Below are 25,427 nucleotides of genomic sequence, written 5' to 3'. Positions count from 1 at the left end.
AAACACAAATATCTAAGTTGGTACTTAATACAACTTAACATTTCAAGTTGACTAAACTTATTTTATTTGAATAAAAACTATTAAAATTTTAAGGCAGCAGGGTAACGAATTATTTTAAGCTGACTCAACAAATTGTGTTTTTTATTTTTTACAATGCAGTAATAAAAACTCATCTCCTGTTGTCTCTCATATCAAAATCCACACACATATTTATTTAGAGCTGTTCTTGCTTGTCAACATGCTTGATCTGTGCAGATTTCTCTCCTGATTCAGACCAGATGACTTTTTTACTTGAGAAAGCATTATTATGGATTATGGATTCATATTTTAGTTGTGATAGGTTTAAAGTGACAGGTTTAAAGTTAAAATGTCTTAATGATGGATTTGTTTCTTACAAACAAACAGCTTTTTGCTCCACAAGACGTTTTTATTAGCTGTTTGGACTCATTCTGACGGCACCCATTCACTATCCATTGTTGAGCAAATGATATACTGCTACATTTCTCCAAAACTGATGAAAAAACAAACTCATCTACATCTTGGATGACCTAGGGGTGAATCATTTTCAACAAATTTTCCTTTTTGGGTGAACTATTTCTTTAAAGCGTCTGCTAAATGCATGATTGTTAAAAACAACAACTGAAAAACTGTGAAACAGCAACCTCTGAGCTGTAGCTTTTTTAGGGGTTGTTTTGCAATATTCTCGTTATCAAGACCACATTCCTAACTATGGAGGTGTTAGTGACTCCCTACTGATGCCTGGCAACATGGCATTCCTACAACTACAGGAGAGTTTAAACTAATCCACTAACCACACTCAAGTTTTTCTCGAAAACCCGATAAAGGTTCAGATATATTGTGATTCATTCGTTTGTAAAGTTTGCAATGTTTTGGTCTGAATAGGTTTCAGTAAGAGACTAAAGCTGTATTATGCTGATGTCCGTAACCTGGTGTTTTTCCCGGTCTTGTTGCGCAGATAAAGATGTTGTCAGAGCGTAAGCAGGAACTGGAACGACGTGTAAACGCCATGCTGGAGGAAAACGAGCAGCTGCAGCACACAGTGGAGGACCTGAGAGATCGAACGCTGGTGCTGGAGAAACAGTGTCACGAGAAGGACTTACAGGTGAGCGGCCGCCACACTGCAAGACAAACAGAAACATTTAGTATTTAGTATTTTAGTATTATTTTTCACTATATATTTAAACACTGAGAAGCAAACAACGTAAGAAGCAAAACTATATGTGACTCGAAATTAAGAAGCATTCATGTCATAAACCCCATAAATGATTTATGTTTCAAAAATGAAAATAGAAGTGTATTAAAAAAAGATATTTTCTCTGAAATCAAGTCTAAATTTATTTTGCTTATTAAAAATGTACACTGCTTTTTGTTGTTTACATTGCAAGAAAAACACACATTTCCAGATGTGTAATGTAAAATATATGACATGTTCATAGAAATATATTTTAAGTAAGTTTTACTTACTTATATTACCTTGTATATTTTGAGACATTTTTTAATATATTGTCTAAATATACATATATACATTATCTATTTTTTTATTTATTTTTTTACCCATAACGATCAGAAATGTATTTTCTTGTCCCTATAGAACTACATTTAGTATGTTAGGACATTTTTAGTTTATTATATTTTGGTTAAACAAATATTTGAAATATATTATGGCCAATTTATTTAGTTATTTATTTTCCTATATAGGAAAAAAGACAAAACTAAAAAAGTTTGCAGTGCATCCTGATTCACCTTGGGTGAATCTTATGTTTTTTCAAGAACTTGAACATGCCATATAAGAAACAAACATTATATATAGCCTGAACTAAATAAAGCCTATTTAAGGAGCATTAAGATGTCTGTGACATTATTTTTGAGACAATTAAACACATTCTCCTCAAATTCTCATTATTGTTATTTAGCTGAATGTTTTAATTAAGCATTTTTTGGTAAATCTCATTATTTTCAGAATGTTTCTTATTAATAAAATACACTAATGAGTTTATTATTATTATTAAATGGAGGATAAATTAAATGCAATACAAAAATGCTACCATGATTTATAAATACACTTGTTTAATTAACATGAACTACATGAAATAATGCAATAGTGTTAAAAATCCTAAAGGCTTCATTTGTCTTTTAGTTTTTAATTTTGAGGTAAATTCTGACAGGTACATCCAATTACATGTTCATTCACACATTATAAAAAAGGTGATAAAACCAGTCAAACAGTGTGCACCTGAAACTGTTGTGATTCTGAATGGAAAACTCAGCAGAAAAAGCTGCAGACCAAACCGAGCGAGAGTAACGAACAAAAGAGTGACTCCACAGAAGTCCTTCTTGTTCCTGCTCCATTTAATTCAGTGTTATTAGAGATTAGCAGTTCATTGTTTTGCTAGAGAAAGGGCTGTATGTGTTTGACTGCTTGATTCACTGTTATGTGTTCACTGGACGGCCTCCAGTTCTCAGTTTTCCCATCAGTTTAAGACTTACAGAACATACTGTTCTTTAGAAAGCAACCAAGTCATGTATTTCTCCATTAAAAGAGATTTATCTCTAAAGAAATTAATAGTACTTTATTTTAAAAAACGGTTTGAAATAATGTTCAAGAACAAGAGACTTCGCACTGAAAAAAACTGGCATAGAAACATTATAAAGTAATACATTGAATAAAATGTTATTTTTTTTGAAGTAGAAGGCCAAGTAAATCATATTTCCTTATAAGACATACTCCAATAATCTTTGTTTTAGTACACCAGGGTCATAAACTAACAGGGACTTGTGGGAAAAATAGCCCAAAAATGTAAGATAATGAGACAAAAATATCGCGATTAAAATTAAACGTTAAAGCAGGGTTGCCAACTCTCATGCATTTGGCGTGAGACATACGCTTTCAGGCTCTGTCTCATGCTCTCACTCTGCCCATGTAAATCTCACGCCAAACTGGCAACCCTGCTTGCGATTTTAAACAAGGTTTCACCTTTTAAATGTTCCAAGTTTTAATACTAAATTCAAACGATAAATACCGTTTTGACGCACGTAATATGGTGTAAATTGTAAAATGTAGTGCTTCTGTTAATGCCAGAGCCACTGAAAAACAGAGCTGCGACAAGCTTTGATCTCACCGGCGTCGCCGTCACGCGGTCACGTGATTCACGGAGCTCTCAAAACAAACCAGGGTTGACAGTATATTTGAATGTGTTTAAGTAGGATAGAGATGACAGCTTTACTATACAGGTATTTGCAGCAACTTTTGGTAAACATTACAGCATATTATGCATTGATTTTTACGTCAGTGACATTTACAGTATAATTTTATTCTGGAGAGTGATGGAGAGGCAACCCTTACAAAAATTAAATATGGTTTTACTACAAATAAAACTAAGATTACAAACACAAATTAGAGTCATTTTGTGGTCGGAAAAAAATCATTTTCATGTGTAATGCCATGGTTTACCCACTAGGTACCTGTATGGCTCTTTACTAAATATACATGTATCTAGAATATTGCAGGTCATACCTGCTTACTTATTTTAAGTTTTTCATTTGAATAAATATTTAGAAATGATTAAACAATATTTTTAAATGTGACATTTAAAAAAGTTAATAACTTACATCCTTTTTTTAACGATACTTGTATAAGTACACAAAAATAATGCAAGCAAATACTGGATTTAAAGCGGTCATTGGATGCAAAGTTCACTTTTACATGGTGTTTGAACATTAATGTGCATTGGCAGTGTATGTACAAATCTACCCTATAATGATCAAAATCCTTGCAGTGGTTTTAAATTAATCTGTAAAAATAATATCCCCTTTTTCAAATCGAGCCATTATCAGATGCCTGACGGTGTGGCGTCACACCCACAAAGGCCGCTCCTACGATAGTTGATTGACAAGAGCGTCTTACCTCAGACCTGCCTTAAATCAGCTGTAACAGTCCGACCTCCATTGTTTCGATGCCGGAGCAGGGATGTAAATTAGATTGAGGTGTTGTGTTGCTGGATGTAATAATAAACATAGTGGTCGCCATTTACTCCCGACATCCGAGCCGCTGAAGATGCAGTGCGTTACGTTTGTTTGTGAAGGGAATGCGCCTCCCGATCTACATAAATGCGTCTAAGTTTGCGCAAATCATTCGTGATCCAGCTTCACTCAGAGTATAAGGGTTTTTTTATGAATCTCTGCAATCACCTTTCCTAATAACATGCTAGTTAGCAAGTTTCGTGGCTAAAGGTGCTAAATGCGGCTAAAGTAAACAGGCTCGTCACTCCACGGAGAGAAGAGAGGGGCGGGGCGAGCAGAGCTCATTTGCATTTAAAGGAGCATCAGAAGAGCTCATTTTGACAAGGTAAAAAGGGTGTTGTTTTACACTACCATTGAGAATTTTTAACCAAAGCATATTATAGACTTTTCATTAGGACCCTAAAGAATCATATCAACTTGTGGAAAATGGGCATCCGATGACCCCTTTAAACCAGTTTTAAAATGGTGCTAAAAAGGCATTCAGCTGCATTTTTATCCCCTTATATGTACAGTATATACATATAAATAGACATGGAATCCAGATCGCCACACCCTCCCTCCCGACCAACCCCCTCCAAAAAATAAAAAAAATCTCACTCCAAGCTGAACTTAAAAATTGCCAACCCTGCGTTAAAGGGAAAAGTGCCAAATCGCATCACACAAATAGCACCAGATTTGTTTTAACATGTTATTTGCAGCGAGGAAAAATAACCAATCACACATGTTTATGTTGAGCTTAAAAACGCAATGGCCAATCAGAGGTGTTTAAATTAGTCAGCGCTGACTCGACTCGAATTTTCTTATCATAAACAACCACCTGCAGATAAGATGCAAGTAAAAAGCGATTAATTTCGGCTTGTAGACAGTCTAGTAGAGCATAACGATGAGCGCTAAGCTCTGAGATGAATCACAACATTGCAAACACTGAATTATTTCTATTATCGGACACTTACTGTTGTGGAAAAAAATGAATCATAGATGACAAATATGCTTAAGAATAGTGTTTACACAATGACATGAGTAAGTGCACACGCTTCCTTTAGCATGACGCTGCATTCACACTGACATGTGAGGCGAGTTCGGCTCGTTTGTTTCTCAGAAGTGAGTTGACTATACATCCCCTGCCGAGCGGGTTGTTTTTGTACGCGGTGTGTTCCCTCAGGTGTGTTTTTCTGACTCTCGTGTGTTCGTACCAGCTGCGCCAGAGTCAGCTGGAGCTGCAGGAAGTGCGCGTCTCTCACCGGCAGCTGAGCGCTCGTCTGGAGGAGCTGACGGAGGAACGCAGTCTACAGGGCTTCAGTCCGAATCCACACAGCCTCCTTTGTGAGATCGAGCAGAGCATGGAGCAGGAGGAGCTGGAGCAGGAGAGAGAGCAGGTACATTAGCCATGAACCGCCCACTTAGACAGGAAGAGATCGTCTGACTGAGACCGTTTGTTTACTGAATAACTTTTAAATCATAGCGCACATTCCATTCGCTAACTTTATGATGGATATTTCACACAAAAATGACATAAGAAATAAAAAAAAAAATACAGACAGGCAGATAGATAGATTCAATAAGTATGCATTCAATTGATTAAAAGTGATAGTAATGACATTTATTGTGACACTAATGTAATAACGATGCTGAAAATGTGGCTTTGCATCACAGGAATAAATTACATTTTAAAATATATTCACATAGAAAATAGTTATTTTAAATTGTAATAATATTTCACAATTTTACTGATTTTTGAACAAAAAAAATTCATTTTTATTAGCAGAAGAGACTTCTTTCAAAATCATTTCTAAAAATCTTACCAACCCCAAACTTTTTAATAGTAGAGTATGTTTAACAATGAATAGCCAATGCCAAATGTGTGTTAATATTTTTCTAAAATGAATACCTTGCAAAATGAGCTGGACTGGTCTACTTTCACTGAAAACACATGAATCAAATGCTCCTTGAAAATCTGGAAATATTTTTTATATGTTACATTTGTGATTACCAGTCTTGGAGAAGTCATTAAAATTGCTAAAATTGTAAAAAAAAAAAAATATTAGTCTATATTGAATTTATATTATTCTATTTAGGCACAGCTCTTGAATATTTTATAGGCTAGAAAATGCTTTTTGCATAAACAAATGTCTATAAAATGAACTTTAAAAACTGCAATCACAAATAGGCCTAATCACAAAGAAATAGCAAGTAATACATTAAATTAAATGTTATTTAAGTAGAAGGACAAATAAATAATATTTCCTCATAATACATACTCCAATAATCTTTTAGTACACCAGGGTCATAAATTAACAGGGGCTTGTGGGACAAATACCCCAAAAATGTAAGATAATGCGACAAAAATTAAAGTGTATCGCGATTAAAATTAAACATTAAAGGGAAAAGCGCCAAATCGTGTTACGCACGTTGCACCAGATTTAATTTTACGTTATTTGCAGCAAAGAAAAACAACCAATCACACGTTTATGTTGAGCTTAAAAATGCAATGGTCAATCAGAGGCATTTAAGTTAGTCAGAGCTGACTCGACTTGAATTTTCTTATCATAAACAACAACCTGCAGATAAGATGCAAGTAGAAAGTGATTAATTTCAGCATGTAGACAGTTTAATAGAGCATAACGATGACACTAATCTCTGAGATGAATCACAACATTACAAACACTGAATTATTTCTATTATCATTTATTGTGACACTAATGTAATAATGATGCTTTGCATCACAGGAATAAATTACATTTTAAAATATATTCACATAGAAAATAGTTATTTTTAATTGTAATAATATTTCACAATTTTACTGCTTTTACTGTATTTTTGAACAAATAAATTTCATTTTTATTAGCAGAAGAGACTTCTTTCAAAAACGTTTCTAAAAATCTTCTCAACCCCAAACTTTCTAATGGTAGAGTATGTTTAACAATGAATAACCAATGCCAAATGTGTGTTAATATTTTTCTAAAATTAATAAATACCTTGCAAAATGAGCTGGATTGGTCTACTTTCACTGAAAACACATGGATCAAATGCTTCTGGAAAATCTGGAAATATTTTTCCATATTACATTTGTGATTTCTAGTCTTGGAGAAGTCATTGAATTGATAAAATTGTAAAATATTACTCCATATTGAATTTGTATTATTCTATTTAGGCACAGCTCTTGAATATTTTATAGGCTAGAAATTGCTTTTTGCATAAACAAATGTCTATAAAATGAATTTTAAAAACGACAATCACAAACTATTGGATAAATTATAGAAATGCATTGAAAATGTGACATGCTTAATGGTAAAACTGCAAATGTGATCAAGCCACATTATTTGAGGAAACATTCACATGTGTCAGACAAACTGGACAGGATCACCTTTGTGAAAAAAGTGTGCTTAATTGTACTGAATGTACACATGTGAACGTCAGATCTTAAAAATGCATTTCTTAAAAACTGTACTTGCAAATAATATAATATTAATGAAATTAAAGGCCAATTAAGCATACTTAAAGAGAGACACTTTCATGACTGTTTAACACACTTAAAAAAAAAAAAGAAAATTCATTATTTTATTTTTTCATTATATTTTAATGTTTTAAAGTTGAGTTTTAAAAAAGTACACTTGTTTTGATGTGTTGACTAACATACTAAAGCATATGTAAATTACTTGATTATAATTTTACCTGTAGTGTCTTTTTTAGTGTCTTTTAATATATTAAATGTATTAAATTGCAACTTTATTATTACAACTGTATAAATATGTGACCCTGGACCACAAAACCATACTTACGTAGAACAGGTATATTTGTAGCTATAGCTAAAAATACACTGTATGGGTCAAAATTATTAGGATATTAAGTAAAGATCATGTTCCATGAAGATATTTTGTAAATTTCCTACCATAAATATATCAAAACTTAATTTTTGATTAGTAATATGCATTGCTAAGAGCTTCATTTGGACAACTTTAAAGGCGATTTCTCAACATTTAGATTTTTTGCACCCTCAGATTCCAGATTTTCAAATAGTTGTACCTCAATTTAAAAAAAAAATCTGACCATTATGACTGGGTTTGTGGTCCAGGGTCACCTATATTTACATACATGACATGCAAGTTTCAATAGAAATTACACTAAAGTATATTTTAGTTTACCATAAATACTTGTCAGTACATTTGAAAGTATACTTTAACCATATTTCAAAGATAGCAGAAGTACTAATTGTGAAATTATATAGAAAGATGTATTTAATCCCTACTTAAAAGGGCCAAAAAAAGCTCAGCTATGTGCATTTAATATAAACTATAATGCATTTTGATTTAATTGCAGTTAACATGCAATAAAGTGTTGGAAAAGATTACATTTAGTTTGCACTTAAGTATAGTCTTATATGTTCTTGTCTGTCCTTCAGCTCCGGCTGCAGCTGTGGGAGGCTTACTGTCAGGTGCGCTCCATCTGCTCCCAGCTAAGAGGAAATGACATCACAGACTCCGCCTTATCCACAGACTCGTCCATGGACGAGTCTTCGGAGACGCTGTCGGCTAAAGACGTCCCCACGGGAAGTTTGCACGCCAGTCTTCTGGAGCTGCGCAGACTCACACAAAACCTTCTGGACGGCAACGAATCCACGGTAACAATCATCGCAACTAGCTTTATGTGGATATAGACACATTATTATTATTTAACGTGTGTTTCACGTGCGTCCAGGGTTCACGGCGCAGCGATGAGGAGGTGCTAGAGGAGCAGGTGCGTAAACTGAGCGAGGAGCTGCGAGAGCTTCGAGAACTGTACGAACAGGAGCAGGAAAAAACACGCAACAGCCAGGAGGAGGTGCTACAGCTCCATAATCAGGTACTTACATTCGCACTTAGTGTATATGAATACCTGACTTCATTAAAGGAGAAGTTCACTTGCAGAACAAAAATTTACAGATAATTTACCTACCCCCTTCTTATCTAAGATGTTCATGTCTTTCTTTCTTTAGTTGTAAAGAAATTATGTTTCTTGTGGAAAACATTCCAGAATTTCACTTCATATAGTGGAGTTCAGTGGTGCCCCCAAGTTTGAACTTTCAAAATGCAGTTTATATGCAGCTTCAAATGATCCCAGCCAAGGAAAAAGGGCCTCATCTAGCAAAGCGATTGGTTATTTTCTAAACAAATTGACAATTTATATACTTTTTAACCTCAAACGCTTGTCTTGTCTCGGTGATGCGCATGCGTTGTCTCTGTAATTCGGGTTAATACAATTAGGGTAGGTCAAAAAACTCCCACACTGTAAAAAATAAAAAACACAATTTGTTGAGTCAGCTTAAAATAATTTGTTACCCTGCTGCCTTACAATTTTAAGTTCAGTCAACTAAAATAAGTTTAGTCAACTTAAAATGTTAAGTTGGACTAAGTAACAACTTAGATATTTGTGTTTGCTAAGCTTAACAGATGGATAAGTAACCCAGCTGCCTTAAAATTTTGTCACTTAGTATAATTTAACATTTCAAGTTGAATAAACTTTTTTTGAGTTGACTGAACCTAAAATTTTAAGGCAGCCAGGTTACAAATTATTTTAAGTTGACTCAACAAATTGTTTTTTTTTTTTTTACAGTGCATCTCGTTTTCTTCTTCAACGTCAAAATCGCCCTGCATGTTTTACCTTTTTTTTTTGCACTTTGTAAACACTGGGTCAGTACTTCTGCAGCGATGTATAATGATTTTGAAGTTGGGGAAAAAAACAAGATGGGAGTTTTTCGACATACCCTAACTGTGTTGACCCAAAAGTTCACACAGACCTAGACGAGTGTTTGTTTAGAAAATGACCCATCGTTTTGCTAGATAAGACCCTTATTCCTCGACTGGGATCATTTAGAGCCATTTGAAGCTGAACTGCATTTTGGAAGTTTAAACTTGGGGGCACCACTGAACTCCACTATATGGAGATAATTCCTGACATTTTTTCCTCAAGAAACAATTTCTTATCAACTGAAGAAAGACACAAACATCTTGGATGACAAGGGGGTGAGTAAATTATCTGTAAATTTTACCTTTAAAGGAGAAGTTCACTTCCAAAACAAAGATTCACATATAATGTACTCACCCCCTTATCATCCAAGATGTTCATATCTTTCTTCAGTCGTAAAGAAATTGTTTTTTGAGGAAAACATTTCTGCATTTTTCTCCATATAATGGACTGATATGGTTCCCTGATTTTGAACTTCCAAAAGGCAGTTTAAATGTGGCTTCAAACGATCCCAAATGCGGCTGTAAACTGCGAAAGAAGGGTCTTATCTAGCGAAACAATCGGTTATTTTCATTAAAAAAAAAAAATTTAAATACTTTTTAATCTTAAATGCTCGTCTTGCCTTTCTCTCCCTGAACTTTGTGTATTCTGGTTAAAGACAGTTAGGGTATGTCGAAAAACTCCAATCGTATTTTCTCCCTCAACTTCAAAAATCATTTCAAAATCATCCTACATCGCTGCAGAAGTACAGACCCAGTCTTTGCAAAATGAACATGCAAAGAAGATCAAACACCCTTAACAAAAAAGGTAAAACAGCGATATAGGACGATTTTGAAGTTGAGGAAGAACATGAGATGGGAGTTTTTCGACGTACCCTAACTGTCATGAACTGGAACAAAAACAGTTCAGGCAGAGTAAGACAAGATGAGCATTTGGCATTAAAAAGTATATAAATTGTATTTTTTCATTAAAATAACCAGTCGTTATGCTAGATAAGACCCTTCTTTCTCGGCTGGGATCGTTTACAACTCGGGGAAGTTCAAACTCGGGGCACCATATCAGTCCATTATATGGAGAAAAATCCTGAAATGTTTTCCTCAAAAAAACAATTTCTTTACGACTGAAGAAAGAAAGACACAAACATCTTGGATGACAAGAGGCTGAGTAAATTATCTGTAAATTTTTGTTCTGGAAGTGAACTTCTCCTTTAATTAATTAATCTGTGCTGTGGTTCTGCTCTGGATTCTGTAGGTGGCGCTGCTCTCGGTGGAAGTTTCTTCTTCAAGAGAGGAGAACGAACGGTTAAGAGTGATGGCAGAAGTACACGAGCCCAACGAACAGTTACAAAGCGCCATACGAGACAGAGATGAAGCCATTGCCAAGTACGACACACTTATATACATATATCCTTTTAACTTAAAGGAGTAGTTCACCTAAAAATTAAAATTAGTTGAAAATTTACTCACAATCCAAGATGTAAATAAGTTTGTTTCCTCATCTAGACATATTTAAAGACATTTTGCATTATATCACTTGCTCACCAATGGATCCTATGCAGTAAATGGGTGCCGTCAGAATGAGAGTCTGAGTAAATGTTCAGCAAAATATCATTTTTGGGTGAACTTTTCCTTTAAAGGTAATATGTGTTGTTTGCAAGTTAGTCATCACTTTTAGTCATTCACGCCTGACACTAAATATTTAACTTAAACACGTAAGTCGCCGTAAGGAACAAGAAGCATAGCTGTTGTGGCTTGATTGAATTTACTATTTTACCAGTAAGCAACTGCATATAGTAATGAACAAAAAACTACCAACACCACTAACCACTAAAATACAAAAGTTTTCTATTTTTAGAATTGAATAAAGACTTTATTTAATTTTCCTTGTGAGAACATCCCAGTGGGTCATTTTCTGCAATTCTGCACAGCTACATTAGAGAGAGCGTGAGAGAGAATAACCCTGTGGATGTCTTGAGTTTTATAAACATGTCATCTAATCTCAGGAAAATTATTTTCTGTTTTTACACATATGAATGAAAGTGTCTGCAGCCTGTATACATGACCTGATTCTGCCAATCACAACATTAACCTCAGATGCTGTGTTGTAACTCTTTTGCTCTTTCATTTCCCTGTTACAGGAAGAAAGCCGTGGAGATGGAACTGGCGAAGTGTAAGATAGACATCATGTCTTTGAACAGTCAGCTGTTGGATGCGATACAGCAGAAACTCAACCTGTCTCAGCAGTTAGAAGCCTGGCAGGTTCGTTTCACTCACACACATCAGTGCACACAAAACCCCTCTTACCTCAGATCAGATCAAGCTGAAAGAAAAAGCTGATGTGCATATAAATTGCACTGTTTCAGCGGCCTGGGTTTATGGACGTATCTAGAAAAAAAAAAGAAGAAGAAAAAAGCATTAAAAGAACCAAGTATGTGAATGCAAACACCACCAGTCAAGTGTGCTTTTATACATCATAACTCAAGTACCAGGGTTATTATCATTAATTACAGTGGTGGCCAAAATGATTAGAACACTAGTATTTTCATCAGCTAAAAATGGTTTTAAGTCAGTTATTTCTACCTTTTGCTGTAGTGTGTCAATAGGAAATATCAGTGTACATTTCCAAACATTCTTTTACCAGTACTGTAGCATTGCAGGATTTCTTGAAGCATCTTGGAGACGTTGCCACAGTTCTTCTGGATTTAGTCTCATTTAGTCTCATTTGTTAGTCTATTCCAGACAGAGTGGATGATGATGAGATCAGATCTCTGGCTGTTGTCAGACTTGTCCTTGTGCAAACAAAAATCTCACTGAATTATTACAATTAATGGCAAAATGAGTTTGCAAATGTAAACTGATATTTCCTATTTACACATACAGCAAAAGATAGAAATAACTGACTTAAAGTCATGTTTTTAGCTGGTGAACATACTAGTGTTTTAATAATTCTGGCCATTACTGTAAATCTGAAACCATTACTTGAAACAGAATAAACATTAAGTGAAATAAAATATGACAATTAAACTTATTTTATTTTAGCAAGAATCTAAACTAAAAACAAAAACCTCATAAAAACAGAAAGAAATGACAAAAAAGGTGACACTTTACAGTAAGGTCAATTAGTTAATTAATGTAGTTAATGCATTAATTAACTAATTGATCTTACTGTAAAGTGTCACCTTTTTTGTATTTTTCTTTCTGTTTTTATTTTATTTATTAATCTTTGTTAATATTAATAAAAGTACAGCTGTTCATTGTTAATTGTTAGGTCCATTAATTAATATTAACAGATACAACCTTTGGATTTTAATAATGTATTAGTAAATGCTGAAATTATTAACTGAGATTAACAAATGCTTTACAGGTATTTTTTATTGTTATTTCAAGTTAACTAATGTTATTAAATAATGTTAACAAATGGAACCTTATTGTTACAAAAATACATAAATAAAAATGACAAAACCAGAAATAAGAAAATAAGAACAGAAAATAGAAAACATCTCATTCAAAAATAAACAAAATCTATAATAGTATATCAATGATACTAAAATAACAATGCCTTTACTAACTACAACTTTACTGTAAAAAAAAAATATGTATGTAAACATTACATAGATAGTCTCAAATTATATATATATATATATATATATATATATTATATATGGTAAAACAACTTAATTTAATAAGGTTAACCAAAGACATTTGTGTGTGTGTGTGCGCATATATACATATATTATTATTATTTTTTTTATTATTTTTTTTTTTTTCCTGTTAAAATTACAAACATTCTACAGTAAAGAATACATCAGTGCAGTTTTCTCTAAATTAAACAACTGAAATAGGCAATCATTTTCAGTATTACTTGAGGCACCACTTTCGTCAGAAATGATTACTTTATGTTAGCATAATGTCAGCTATGGATAAAAAGAAGATAAAGGTTTAAAAGCAATCAGTGGTGGTTTAGTTCTAAAATCATATCCAGAATGGCTTTTTGCCAAACAAAATGGCCATCATTTTATTTGGCAACAGTACTGCATGCTTGCAACGCCTTGGTCAAGAAATCAAGTCTGCATATGCTTACTTGGTTAGAGTATGTTTCACAGTACAGAACTGAATTAGAAGAAAAATGAATGAAATGCAAAGGTAAAAAACATGCAATTATAGGGGCCTACATAGACTATTCATGCCATGATGCATTATGGGTGAATCAAATCAGTCTGGGTTATTGTGGTAACAGAAGATGGTAACCCTTGTTCTGTGAAAAGACTGGCAGATTTACCAGAAACATTCATTAACACAAACCTAAGTAGCAGTAAATGAGCTTTTTATGATACTGAACTCTAATGAATAGAGGTAGCCAGACTCTTTCTCTCTGTCTGCTTTTCTCTCCTTTTGCCTTTTATGTTTAAAGTCAACATGAAGTCAACACTGACCGTAATTACTTTAAGACTAATCTTATTGCACAAAATACATAAACGCACACTACTTTAACAAAAGAAATTTTGAAGAAGTTTTGTTATTTTCAAAAATCAAAACATGTACTAAAAATATTTTTAATGACTTTACTGTACATTTAATGTTAATTAGTAGTCAAGTGTACAGTATATTTAGTCATGATTTTAGGCTACTATTGTACATGACGTTGGTTGGTTGGTTGGATTTAAATATATCTCCTTATCGGGCAATAAATACAAATGTTTAAAGGAGAAGTCCACTTTCAGAACAACAATTCACAAATAATTTACTCACCCCCTTGTCATCCAAGATGTTTATGTCTTTCTGTCTACAGTCGTAAAGAAATTATGGTTTTTGAGTAAAGCATTTCAGGATTTTTCTCCATATAATGGACTTCAATTGTGCCCCCGATTTTGAACTTCCAAAATGTAGTTTAAATACAGCTTCAAAGGGCTCTAAACGATCCTAGTCGAGGAAGAAGAGTCTTATCTAGCGAAACGATCTGTCATTTTTTTTGGAAAATAAAAGTGTGTATACTTTTTAAGCACAAAAGCTCGCGTAGCACATGTTCTGGCATGCGCGTTCACGACATACTATTGAATCATGTCGAAAGGACAGGCCGAACGTAGGCAGAACCACAGACCCAGTGTTTACAAAGCGAACGCACAAAGACTAAGAAAGTGCAAGTAAGTCAAACGCTGTTTACAAACAAAAAGGTACAACGTGCCAGACAGTTCTGCACTCAGAAAAATAATTCATTGGATGAACTCAATTTAATTGAGGGCAGGATTTCCATCCAATAAATATGTGTAACCCCAACTCATAAGAAACAAATTCATGCAATGAAATGTAATTAGGTTGGGCCAACTCAGTTTGATCAAATGTAGTTTCAATGAAATTGATACATTTATGAAGTGATTATTTTATGCTTGTTGAACTCAAACCAAAACATGGTAAACTGGTAAACAAATAACTTGGCAACCAACTTGTCAGGCATTAGCCATACGATGGCTTTGTTATATTCATGGCATGCCCAAAGTAGTTGTTTATTTTATTATTAAAACAACTTTAACTCATGTTAGCAGGTCCTCAACCCAAGCACATGCTCTACACTTCACCACAATGGTTTTAAATACAAACATAGAAGAACATTAAACACTAGCAAGTCTCCCAATTTTATCATCTTAATAAAAAATGCATAAAATAACATTTTATTTCAACATTTACTCTCCTTATCCAACCGTGTGCAGAGCATGATGGGAAGGGAAAATCCACTTCCTAGTTACACAAGTAAAATAATTAATGTACTCTCAACTCAAATGAATTAAGTAAAGTGGTTGTAAAAAAATTGTGTTGGATTAACTTAATTTACTTAAGTAAATTGAACAAGCATCAAATGTTATTTTTGGCCTCCTTAATTGAAACATGTTCTTTCAAAATCAAAATACTGAGTTGAACCAAAACGCAACTGTTTCAAGTCAGTTTGACAATGCAATTGTTTGAATGGGAAACCTAACACGATGGTGTTAAATGAAAATGATTATTTTAAATAAACTGAATAGTGTTGTAGAATCATTTTTGAATCAGTGTGAAGGTTTTTGCCATACTCTACCAGTTTTAGCCAGAGTACACAGATGATGAACTTAGACGTGATTCGTAGTAGTGATGGGGAGATCACTTTACCGACTCGGACCTTTGAGTCTCGTTCAGCAAAATGAACGAATCTTTTTGAGAGTCATTTCGTTCATTTTAGCAAAATCAGCATCACGTGACAGCCCCATAAGATGAATGAACGACTCGAAAAACCCGAAGACTCGAAACAGGTGAACTAATTCCAGTACAGAACCTAATGGGATGTTGCACGACTGAACGAATCACTCCCCGAGACGACTCGTTCTTCGTGAGTCACATTAAAGATTCGCCCAAAATGAACAAATCGTTCAAGAACGATCCATGGACGCGCATCCGAGAGCCTGTGCCTCGCGACCTTTTGTGTTTAAAAAGTATACAGTTATACAATAAGTTTTATTTTTCGAAAAAAATGACTAGATAAAACCCTTCTTCCAAAAATTCTTGTCTCTTTAAAAATTGACTTTTGTACTTGACAACCTTTCTAACAAACTATCAGTAGTAAAGCAATGCCAGTTAATGTTCATATTTTAAAGGTTACAGCAATAAACAATGATAGATTTGAAAAATGGATCTCTGATGTATAAAATAGTTTAAAACAGTTATATAAAATAGTTAAAATGGGTTGTGGGTGCACTTTCATGTTGACTTAAACCTATTGTTGAGTGTATGAATGTGTGTCGTCGTCTGTTCCTCTCAGTTCAGTCTTCCTCATATTAAATTAGAGGTAAACTCTACTTCTGACAGTGGTTCTGTCGCTCTTTCTCACCCGTATCCCATGAATGTGAGCATGTGTGTGCGTGTGTGTTTAATTCTTAGCTTCCCTTCTCTCTCTCCCGCCTGCAGTTTGCCTCCTCAGGGCTGTTCACTGTGTGGCTCTTGTGGTTTCTGATCTAGTGGCCTTTCTCAGCTTCCATACAGACCCCTTCTCCCCTATGGTAACTCCCTCCTGCCTTAGAGGTGAGCTCAGGTTCGCCGTCTTACCCGTATCCATGGTCATGAGGTCACGAGGTCACCGTTCATGTCATCGTGATGTGGTTCTTCACTTGTTCTTCAGGGCATTTTCACACTAGAACAAACATCAGAACAATTAGAACATTTTTGGTGTTTTCTCATGAATGGTTGTATGAAGAGAGACTTTATTATAGAGTATTATTTAATTTAATTAATTACTTACATTTTTATACTTTGACTTTAAATTTTAGTTCTGGTTTTAGTACTTTTGTTATGTGCTTCTGTCATTTTTGTTAGCTTTTTCAAATATTTAGTTTTGGTAATATTTTTGAAAATAATTTTCTAAATGATTATGTGAAAAGAGGTGGAGGACATTTTATTTTAGTATTTTTTTATATACTTTTGTACTAATTATTAGTAGTTTGAATTTACTTTTATTTTTATATTTTATTTTTATTTTATTTAGGTTTTAGTAATTAATTACTACTTACTAATTTATTTTTTTATATTATTTTATTTTATTTACGTTTTTTTTCCCCCTAAATATTTCTATGTAGGTTTATTTTATTCCAGTTTTAGTTTTAATGTTTTTGGGGCCTTGTCTTGAAAGTGAAAATAGACTGAGACCGGTGTCAAAAAGGGAACAGTTATTTATTTATTTATTTACTTACTTACTTATTATATATTAATATTTTGAATTAGCTTTCATTTGTATATTTTCAATTTAAATTTTAGTTAGGTTTTAGTAATTAGTTACTACTTAGTAATTTATTAATTTAAAAAAAATTTTCATTAGTGTTTTTTCCCCAAAAAATATTTCTATGTAGGTTTATTTTTATTCCAGTTTTAGTTTTGATGTTTTTGGGGCCTTGTCTTGAAAGTGAAAATAGACCAAGACCGGTGTCAAAAAGGGAACAGTTATTTATTTATTTATTTACTTATTAATATTTTGAATTTGCTTTCATTTTTATATTTTCATTTTAAATTTTAGTTAGGTTTTAGTAATTAGTTACTACTTAGTAATTTATTAATTTTTTTTCCCCACTAAATATTTCTATTTAGGTTTATTTTTTTTCCAGTTTTAGTTTTAATGTTTTTGGGGCTTTGTCATGAAAGTGAAAATAGACTGATACCAGTGTCAAAAAGGGAACAGTTGTATTTATTTATTTATTTATTATATTACTTTTTATTTATTAATATTTTGAATTAGCTTTTATTTTTATATTTTCATTTTTAATTTTAGTTGAGGTTTTGTTGTGCTTTTCTTGATGTGCTTTTGTTAGTTTTTAATTTTTTCTATGTAGCTTTATTTATTTTTTTTAATTGTAGTTTTTCAAATTAAGCTTTTTATTTCAGATAGGTGATGAGGCAGCATTTCTAATTTTCTTTTAAGACTTTTCAAATTATTATTTTTTTTCATCCAGTATTTATATTTTATTTCATTTCAAACTACCAACAATGATTTTTAACAGTTTTGTTAACAGTAACAATCAATCGAGTTGTGGTTCAGACCAAACCATGTGAAACCAGTGTGAAAACAGCCTTCATGTCACAGGACTCATGTTCATCCATTCTCACTCATCTCAAACCTATGGTTGGTCGATGGCTCTGTTCTGTCTTTAGATGAAGCCCTGATGTCTGTTTCTCTCTCTCAGGATGATATGCACAGAGTTATCGATCAACAACTGATGGATAAACACCAGGAGGAGTGGAAGGATCCTCCATACTCCTTCAACGGGTCACGAGGAGGAGCTCCATCCAGACAACCGCATCGCCTCTCGGACGGAGACAAGCGCCTCTTTTCATTCTTCAAGAAGAACTGAGATTATCTGAAGACATGGAGGAAGAGAGTGCGAGAACAGACGTGAGAGAAAGGGTACAACAAACGACAGAAAGAAAGTCAAATCGCCAGATCAGTGGCTCTCAACTGGGATAGCTCATCAAAAAATCTTTAAACTCAAACACTGAATTAACTAATTCACAAAAATATGCAGATCTAAATTTAGATTTATATATTTGAATTGCATATAAAATTTCATTCATTTAGACACAGTTTTAACATAAACTAATAAACCTAATGTGATGCATATTTATCAGTCGAACATAAGTGAAACAGGTAAGATTACCAGGTTTATACAGTTATCATTAAAAAATCAAATTTGTTTCAATTTCATATTTGACCCTGGACCACAAAACCAGTCATAAGGGTCAAATTTTGGAAATTGAGATTTATACATCATCTGAAAGCTGAATAAATAAGCTTTTTAATGATGTATGCTTTATTAGGACAATATTTGGCCGAGATACAACTATTTGAAAATCTGGAATCTGAGGGTGCAAAGAAATCCAAATATTGAGAAAATCACCTTTAAAGTTGTCCAAATGAAGTTCTTAGCAATGCATATTACTAATCAAAAAATATGTTTTGATACATTTACGGCAGAAAATCTACAAAATATCTTCATGGAACATGATCTTTACTAATTATCCTAATGATTTTGGGCATAAAAGAAAAACTGATCATTTTGACCCATACAATGTATTTTTGGCTATTGCTACAAATATACCTGTGCTACTTAACACTGGTTTTGTGGTCCAGGGTCCAGTCACATATTTTAACTGAATATTGTTTTTCACAGCCATAATTTAACTATTTTCATATTTTGACAAATATGTATCACAATAAGTTTATTACTAAATTGAAATTTAAGCCTAAATAATTTGGTAACACTTAAAGTCTTTACATATAATGCATTAGTAAAGTAGTTTTAATGCATTAATTATGCCTCATAATGAGCATTAAAAGGCATAATCCACTACTGTATGATGTCATTAATAATTACACCTTCAGAAGGTATAATACGTTAAAACACCTCAAATGTTAAAATGCATTTTAACTTTGGTTACAATTGGGTTCAGTTATTGAAAAGATATAACGCATTAAAACATACATTATGAATAATATGCATTATGCATAAAGGCTTTAAGTGAATATATATAGTTTTCATTTTATCTGCACCCAAAAAGTGACTTTAAAAGCATAGCTTTTGGGTCACGAGTCACCGGTTGAGAACCACTGTGCTGGCAAACCAGGTTCTCTGGTGGCTTTGAGCCGTTTTGCACTTTATCTGTACCCACAATCCTCCCTCAGAAAGCTTTAGGAGTGGAACGCAAATCTTGAGACACGGTTGTCGTCTGATAGGGTGAAGCCCTGCGTCAGGGTCTGTTCAACAGGGTTCCCAGAATTCTCCAGTCCTATCAGAAGTCCGTTCCCCCTGCGAGTGCCTCGGAAAGCTTCTCCTCACCTCACTGCCAGAGATTCACGGAGGCACATCCGCTCACCGACAAATCACGGCATTCGCTAGAGACTCAACTCAGGATGAACTAGACTTCAAACGGTTCAGGACAAAGGTTTCAGCATCACGATGTAGTTTCAGGCCCAGACGGAATCTGTGGACGTCTTTTGCATTTTCTGGGCTGATTTAGGGATGAAATTTGAGAGTGCTGCAGTATTATTCCAAATGATGTGAATGTCATAAATCGGCATGAATTTGTTATTTTCAGACACAGTTTCGGTGTGGGCCTGATTGTAGATGATGTTTGAACGCTGCAACATTAAAATCACAAATAGCTACAGATGTTCTGCTCTTGGGTTCATTCACAGAGGCATTTTATATGAACGAAAACAACTAATGAATGTAATTAACTTTTTAACAACCACATGAATATTATATGAAATTAACTTTCAGCAGCTGCTTAGAATCAAAAACGTATAAAAGCACGCAACATATACAAATAATAGTGCAACAGGAAATTACTAGTGTAAATGCGTCGTGGCTATTTCATCAAATGTACCTGCTTGTTTTTTTAGCACATTTCTGGAGAAAATGTCCTCAGGACTGCTTGATAATAAACTTCAGGCTGTCTGCGTCACAATCTGACGCGAATGAACCAAAGAGCAGAAGTGTTGAGTTGTAACTTGTAATGAAAAACTGCATTGAAAATAAGGTTTACACACATACAAACACAGTAGAAATCTGAGAAACACCAAACTGAAGACACCGTTAGAAGATACTCACCATTAGAAAATCTCAGTCCTCAGAGATGCACTGAAACTGTGGCTGGGTTCGGAATGAAATACTAGTGTACTTCCTAGTGTACCGTATATACTACATACTTTTTTTTTTTTTGTTTTTTTTTAAAGACTAAAAATGTGACACTGTATGCAGAATGTAACAATATTTTAAAGAGTAGAATGCTACATTGTAGTCACCAAAAATTCCGAGAATTTAAATGGAACATTTTTAAAATTCAAATTTTTGAATTGAATCTCTTGTCAACAAACTGTCAAAAAAAGATTAGTACACAGAAAAGTCTGTAAAAATACGAAATGATGTACTGTGTTATTTATTTCTTACAGCATTGAGAGATGTTACAGATTACTTCCAGGTCATTTGCATTGTGGGATAAAGTATTTAACACAGTGAATGCTGTACATCTATACTGCATATTTTGACAACTGCAGTATGTCACTAGCATACAAAAAAACTGCAGGCATAGTAAGACTACACAAAATTGTCTCTGGACCACCACAGGTAAATATAAGCACCCCAGTGACAGTTTTGTACCTTTTTCTCTGAGAATGTCGTATGCTAGTACATTATTCTGAACGCAGCCCAGGTCATTTCTAGTGTGTACTTCCTCCAGCCTATGAGAATGAAGGGAGCACTTGTGTCCTGATTGTGAGCTGTAATCGGGTGCGTTTTCTGTCTCGTGTTCGGTATGTGTGAGTGTGTGTATGTCTGTGTGTTTTTTGGGTTCAGTCAGTGAAAGTCGGGCAGATTTCGAGCAAAGCTATGCAGCTGTCTTCTTTCTCGCAGAGGTGATTTTTGGTTTGGAGAAACCCAAAGAGTGATTTTTTTTATACGTACAAAGACACAAACAGGTTTGGAATATAAAAAAAATAATAAAAGGAATCAATATATTTGTAAATGTATAACTTTTGAATGACAAATCAACTTTTTTAGAACAATCTCCATGTAAGCGCTTGTCTGTCGTGCAGTCTGGTTTGTAAGTGTTTCTGGAGGATTCGCTGGAATCGCTGTCTGATAAGAGCTGAATGTAAACCATCTGAAAAACTCTCAATCCAGACCCAATACATTACACTCTGCTCCATTAGTAATTCTGTATTGATCCAGATCAATGCCAAATAAGATAAGATGATTGCAGGAGAAGCATTACAGATCAACATGATATAAGTTGAATTTTAACAATTTTAAGTTATACACTGCCAGTCAAAACTTTGAGTAGTAGGATTTTTAGCGCTTTTTAAAGAAGTATCTTCTGCTCACCAAGCCTGCATTTATTTGTCCAAAGTACAGCAATGTAATTTGTGTGATTAAAACTGAATTTTCAGCATCATTACTCCAGTTTTCAGTGTCACATGATCCTTCAGAAATCATTCTAAAATGATGATTTATTTAAAACAGCTGAGTACTTTTTTTCAGGATTCTTTGATAAATAGAAAAATCCAAAGATCAGGATTTATCTGAAATAAAAAGTTTTATACTATTCAAAAGCTGTTTTATATGCATATAATTACAGAAAAAAATATTTTTTTTTATTTAGCAAGGAAGCTTTAAATTGATCAAAAGTGATGATAAAGACAATTATAATGTTACAAAAGATTTCTATTTCAGATAAATGCTGTTCTTCTAAACTTTCTATTCATCAAAGAAACCTGAAAAAATTATGTTTTCAACATAATAATAATAATGTGTTGTGAGCAGCAGATATTAGAATATTAGAATGATTTCTGAAGAATCATGTGACTGGAGTAATGATGCTACACATTCAGCTTTAAAAAAAAAAAAAAAATAAATAAAAAAAAAAAAAAAAAATCACAGAAATAAATGACATTTTATAATATATTCAATTAGAAAACAGTTCTTTTAAATAGCAAAAATTTTTGCTGTTTTTGCTGTACTTTGGATCAATTAAATGCAGGCTTGGTGGGCAGAAAAGACTTCTTTAAAAAACATTAAAAATCTTAATGTTCAAAAACCCTTGATTGGTAGTGTATGCATTGTTGGGTACGTAACTCTAAAAAAGTAATTCATTACTAGTTACAAATTACATCTTCAAGAGTAATTACAGTCCTGATTACTCTCTCTAAAGGTATTGCATTACTCTTTACTAATTACTTTCTAAATCCCATATCAACCTCAACCAGTTGCACAAGGTTAGACATGAAACTGCTCTTTTAATTATATTAAATCAATTTTAAAAATTGCATAAATGATAATTAAACTGACCAAAGTATTTAAAGAGAGAAGGTTACATTAAAGACATATTTTAACATTAGAAGTTAAATTTTGATGTTAAATCCACTATTGTTTTATATAAAATTATTCTATAGTCTAGACAGTATTTAATGCAATTACATCAGAAGTAACTGTAATTACAGAAAAAGAGTAACCCCTTACTCTCATGGGAAAGTAATTAAATTTCAGTACCTAATTTCCAAGTAATGCATTACACGCAACACTGGTTATATAAACATTCACTATAGTGACCTTTTTAGCATGCAAATTTAATACAGAAATTTGCACAAATATGCATATTACAATAAAAATGATTTAAATTATACAGAAAACAACTTCAAATTTAAATTTCTCTGAAATGCTAATTAAAAAGCTCCAAAAATCTTCTGACATCTATTTCAGATAAATGCTGTTCTTCTGAACTTTCTATCATCAAAGAAATCTGACAAAATTCTGCTCAGCAGTTTTCAACATAATAATAATAATAAATGTTTTTTGAGCAACAAATCAAAATATTAGTATGATTTCTGAAGGATCTGGAGTAATGATGCTAAAAATTCAGCTTTAAAATCACAGGAATAAATTATATTTTAATATATCTTCAAATAGAAAAGAGTTATTTTAAATAGTAAACATATTTCGAAATTTTACTGTTTTTGCTGTACTTTTAATGAAATAATTGCAGACTTGGAGAACAGAAGAGACTTCTTCAAAAAACATTAAACATTTTAATGTTCAAAAACTTTTGACTGGTAGTGTATGCAGTGTTAAAAAAAGTAATTCATTACTAGTTACAAATGACATCCTCAGAAGTGTAATTAGATTACAGTCCTAATTACACTAAAAGTACTGCATTAATCTTTACTAATTATTACTTTCTAAATCCCATATCAGCTGCAACCTGTTGAACAAAGATCAGCATGAAACTGCTCTTGTAATTATATGAAATAAATGTAAAAAACTGAACTAAGTATTTTAAGAGAGAGGGTTACATTAAAGATATTTTTTAACAGTAGAAGTTACATTTTGATGTTAAATCCACTATTGTTTAATATTAAATTGTTCTATGGTCTATACAGTATTTAATGCAATTACATCAAACATAAATGTAATTACAGACAAATAATAATAATAATAAGAGTAACCCCTTGAGAGAACCCCATGGGAAAGTAATTCAATTTCTGTAACTAATTACTAAGTAATGCAACACTGGTTATATAAACATTCACAGTAGTGACCTCTTTAGTATGCAAATTTAATACAGAAATTTGCACAAATATGCATATTACAAATAGAAGTGATTTAAAATAAACAGAAAACAACCCAATTTGCAGACTATTTAACAAAATGAACGCATAAAATGTGCATTTGTGCATGCAAATATTCTCTTTTCCTTTTAAAAAGATAAAATTCCTCTAGAACGCTTATTAAAATGCTCCAAAAATCCTCTGACATTTAAATATCACTGCAACATCTCAATTAGATTTAATTTACTCCAGATTACATTTAATGCCACTTTAGGAAATTGCATTTGAAAGATCCAAACTGATGCTAATGTGTATGACAAAGGTGATTTAAAAAACGATTGGATGGTTATAATTATTGTGGATGTTTTCATGAATGCCTGTAGTGTTTCTCCTGTCTGACTCTAACGGCGGATGAATGAAACTCGCTGTTATATTAGCAGTGATTTAAATCTTCCAGACAGCAGCCGCAACCCGAATCGCTCCACGTTTAGAGTATTACTCGTCTCTCTTCTGTTGTTCTGTATGTACAAACATTTCAATGTCATTTCTTTAGATTCTTTTCTTGCGTTTCACACATTGTTCTGTAATCGTCTCGTTACATTGACTTTGTACTGCTGTCCTTTTGCCATTTAAACACTGTTTTTGCAAGTCTCTCCAGTCTGTGTCTTAAATCTGTGCGAGCTGCTGTTGTGAATGTGTTCTTCCCACAGTCATCTCCCATTTTTACAAATACTCTCTGTAAATCGTCACAAATTAGCAGTACTAGTTATTTTATCACTAGGCCTTCATGCATGTGAGTGGATGTGCACGTCTGTCGATGTATAGTTTATTCGTAAGACAAAACCAAGTTGTTTGAATATGATCACTGGACGTTCGATAAATTATTTTAATAGAAATATCGAGTATTAAGCAATTCTATCCTGATCCTGGTGGTCTAATTGTTCAATAAGCAACTCAAAAAGCTTATTTTACATAGAATAATTGGAGGGGAAACAAAAGAGGGAGAGTTCAATAGCTATCTGAGTAAATAATATATAATATAATATAAAGCAAATATT

At 33.2% G+C, this 25,427-nt stretch overlaps 1 protein-coding gene across 3 annotated transcripts in view; it reads left to right on the top strand.

Annotated features, from left to right (window-relative positions):
- Positions 1-25,022, top strand: part of bicdl1 (BICD family like cargo adaptor 1) — a 60,416-nt gene extending 35,394 nt beyond the window's left edge. For 2 of the 3 annotated variants that reach the window (XM_051117910.1, XM_051117909.1), the window contains 7 exons: positions 977-1,123; positions 5,238-5,417; positions 8,441-8,659; positions 8,737-8,880; positions 11,014-11,144; positions 11,900-12,020; positions 18,455-25,022. In XM_051117910.1, the coding sequence (XP_050973867.1) occupies positions 977-1,123; positions 5,238-5,417; positions 8,441-8,659; positions 8,737-8,880; positions 11,014-11,144; positions 11,900-12,020; positions 18,455-18,622 (1,110 nt within the window). In that variant the 3' untranslated portion in view covers positions 18,623-25,022. Of the gene's footprint in view, positions 1-976; positions 1,124-5,237; positions 5,418-8,440; positions 8,660-8,736; positions 8,881-11,013; positions 11,145-11,899; positions 12,021-16,691; positions 16,806-18,454 lie in introns of all 3 variants that reach the window. The other variant, XR_007828314.1, reaches the window with a different exon arrangement.
- Positions 25,023-25,427: the final 405 nt, after the last annotated feature.

The sequence above is a fragment of the Labeo rohita genome, chromosome 8 (genome assembly GCF_022985175.1).
Source record: "Labeo rohita strain BAU-BD-2019 chromosome 8, IGBB_LRoh.1.0, whole genome shotgun sequence".
Classification (NCBI taxonomy): Eukaryota; Metazoa; Chordata; class Actinopteri; order Cypriniformes; family Cyprinidae; genus Labeo; species Labeo rohita.
Note: the sequence above shows the minus strand (reverse complement) of the source record. Positions and strands in the feature narration are given on the sequence as shown.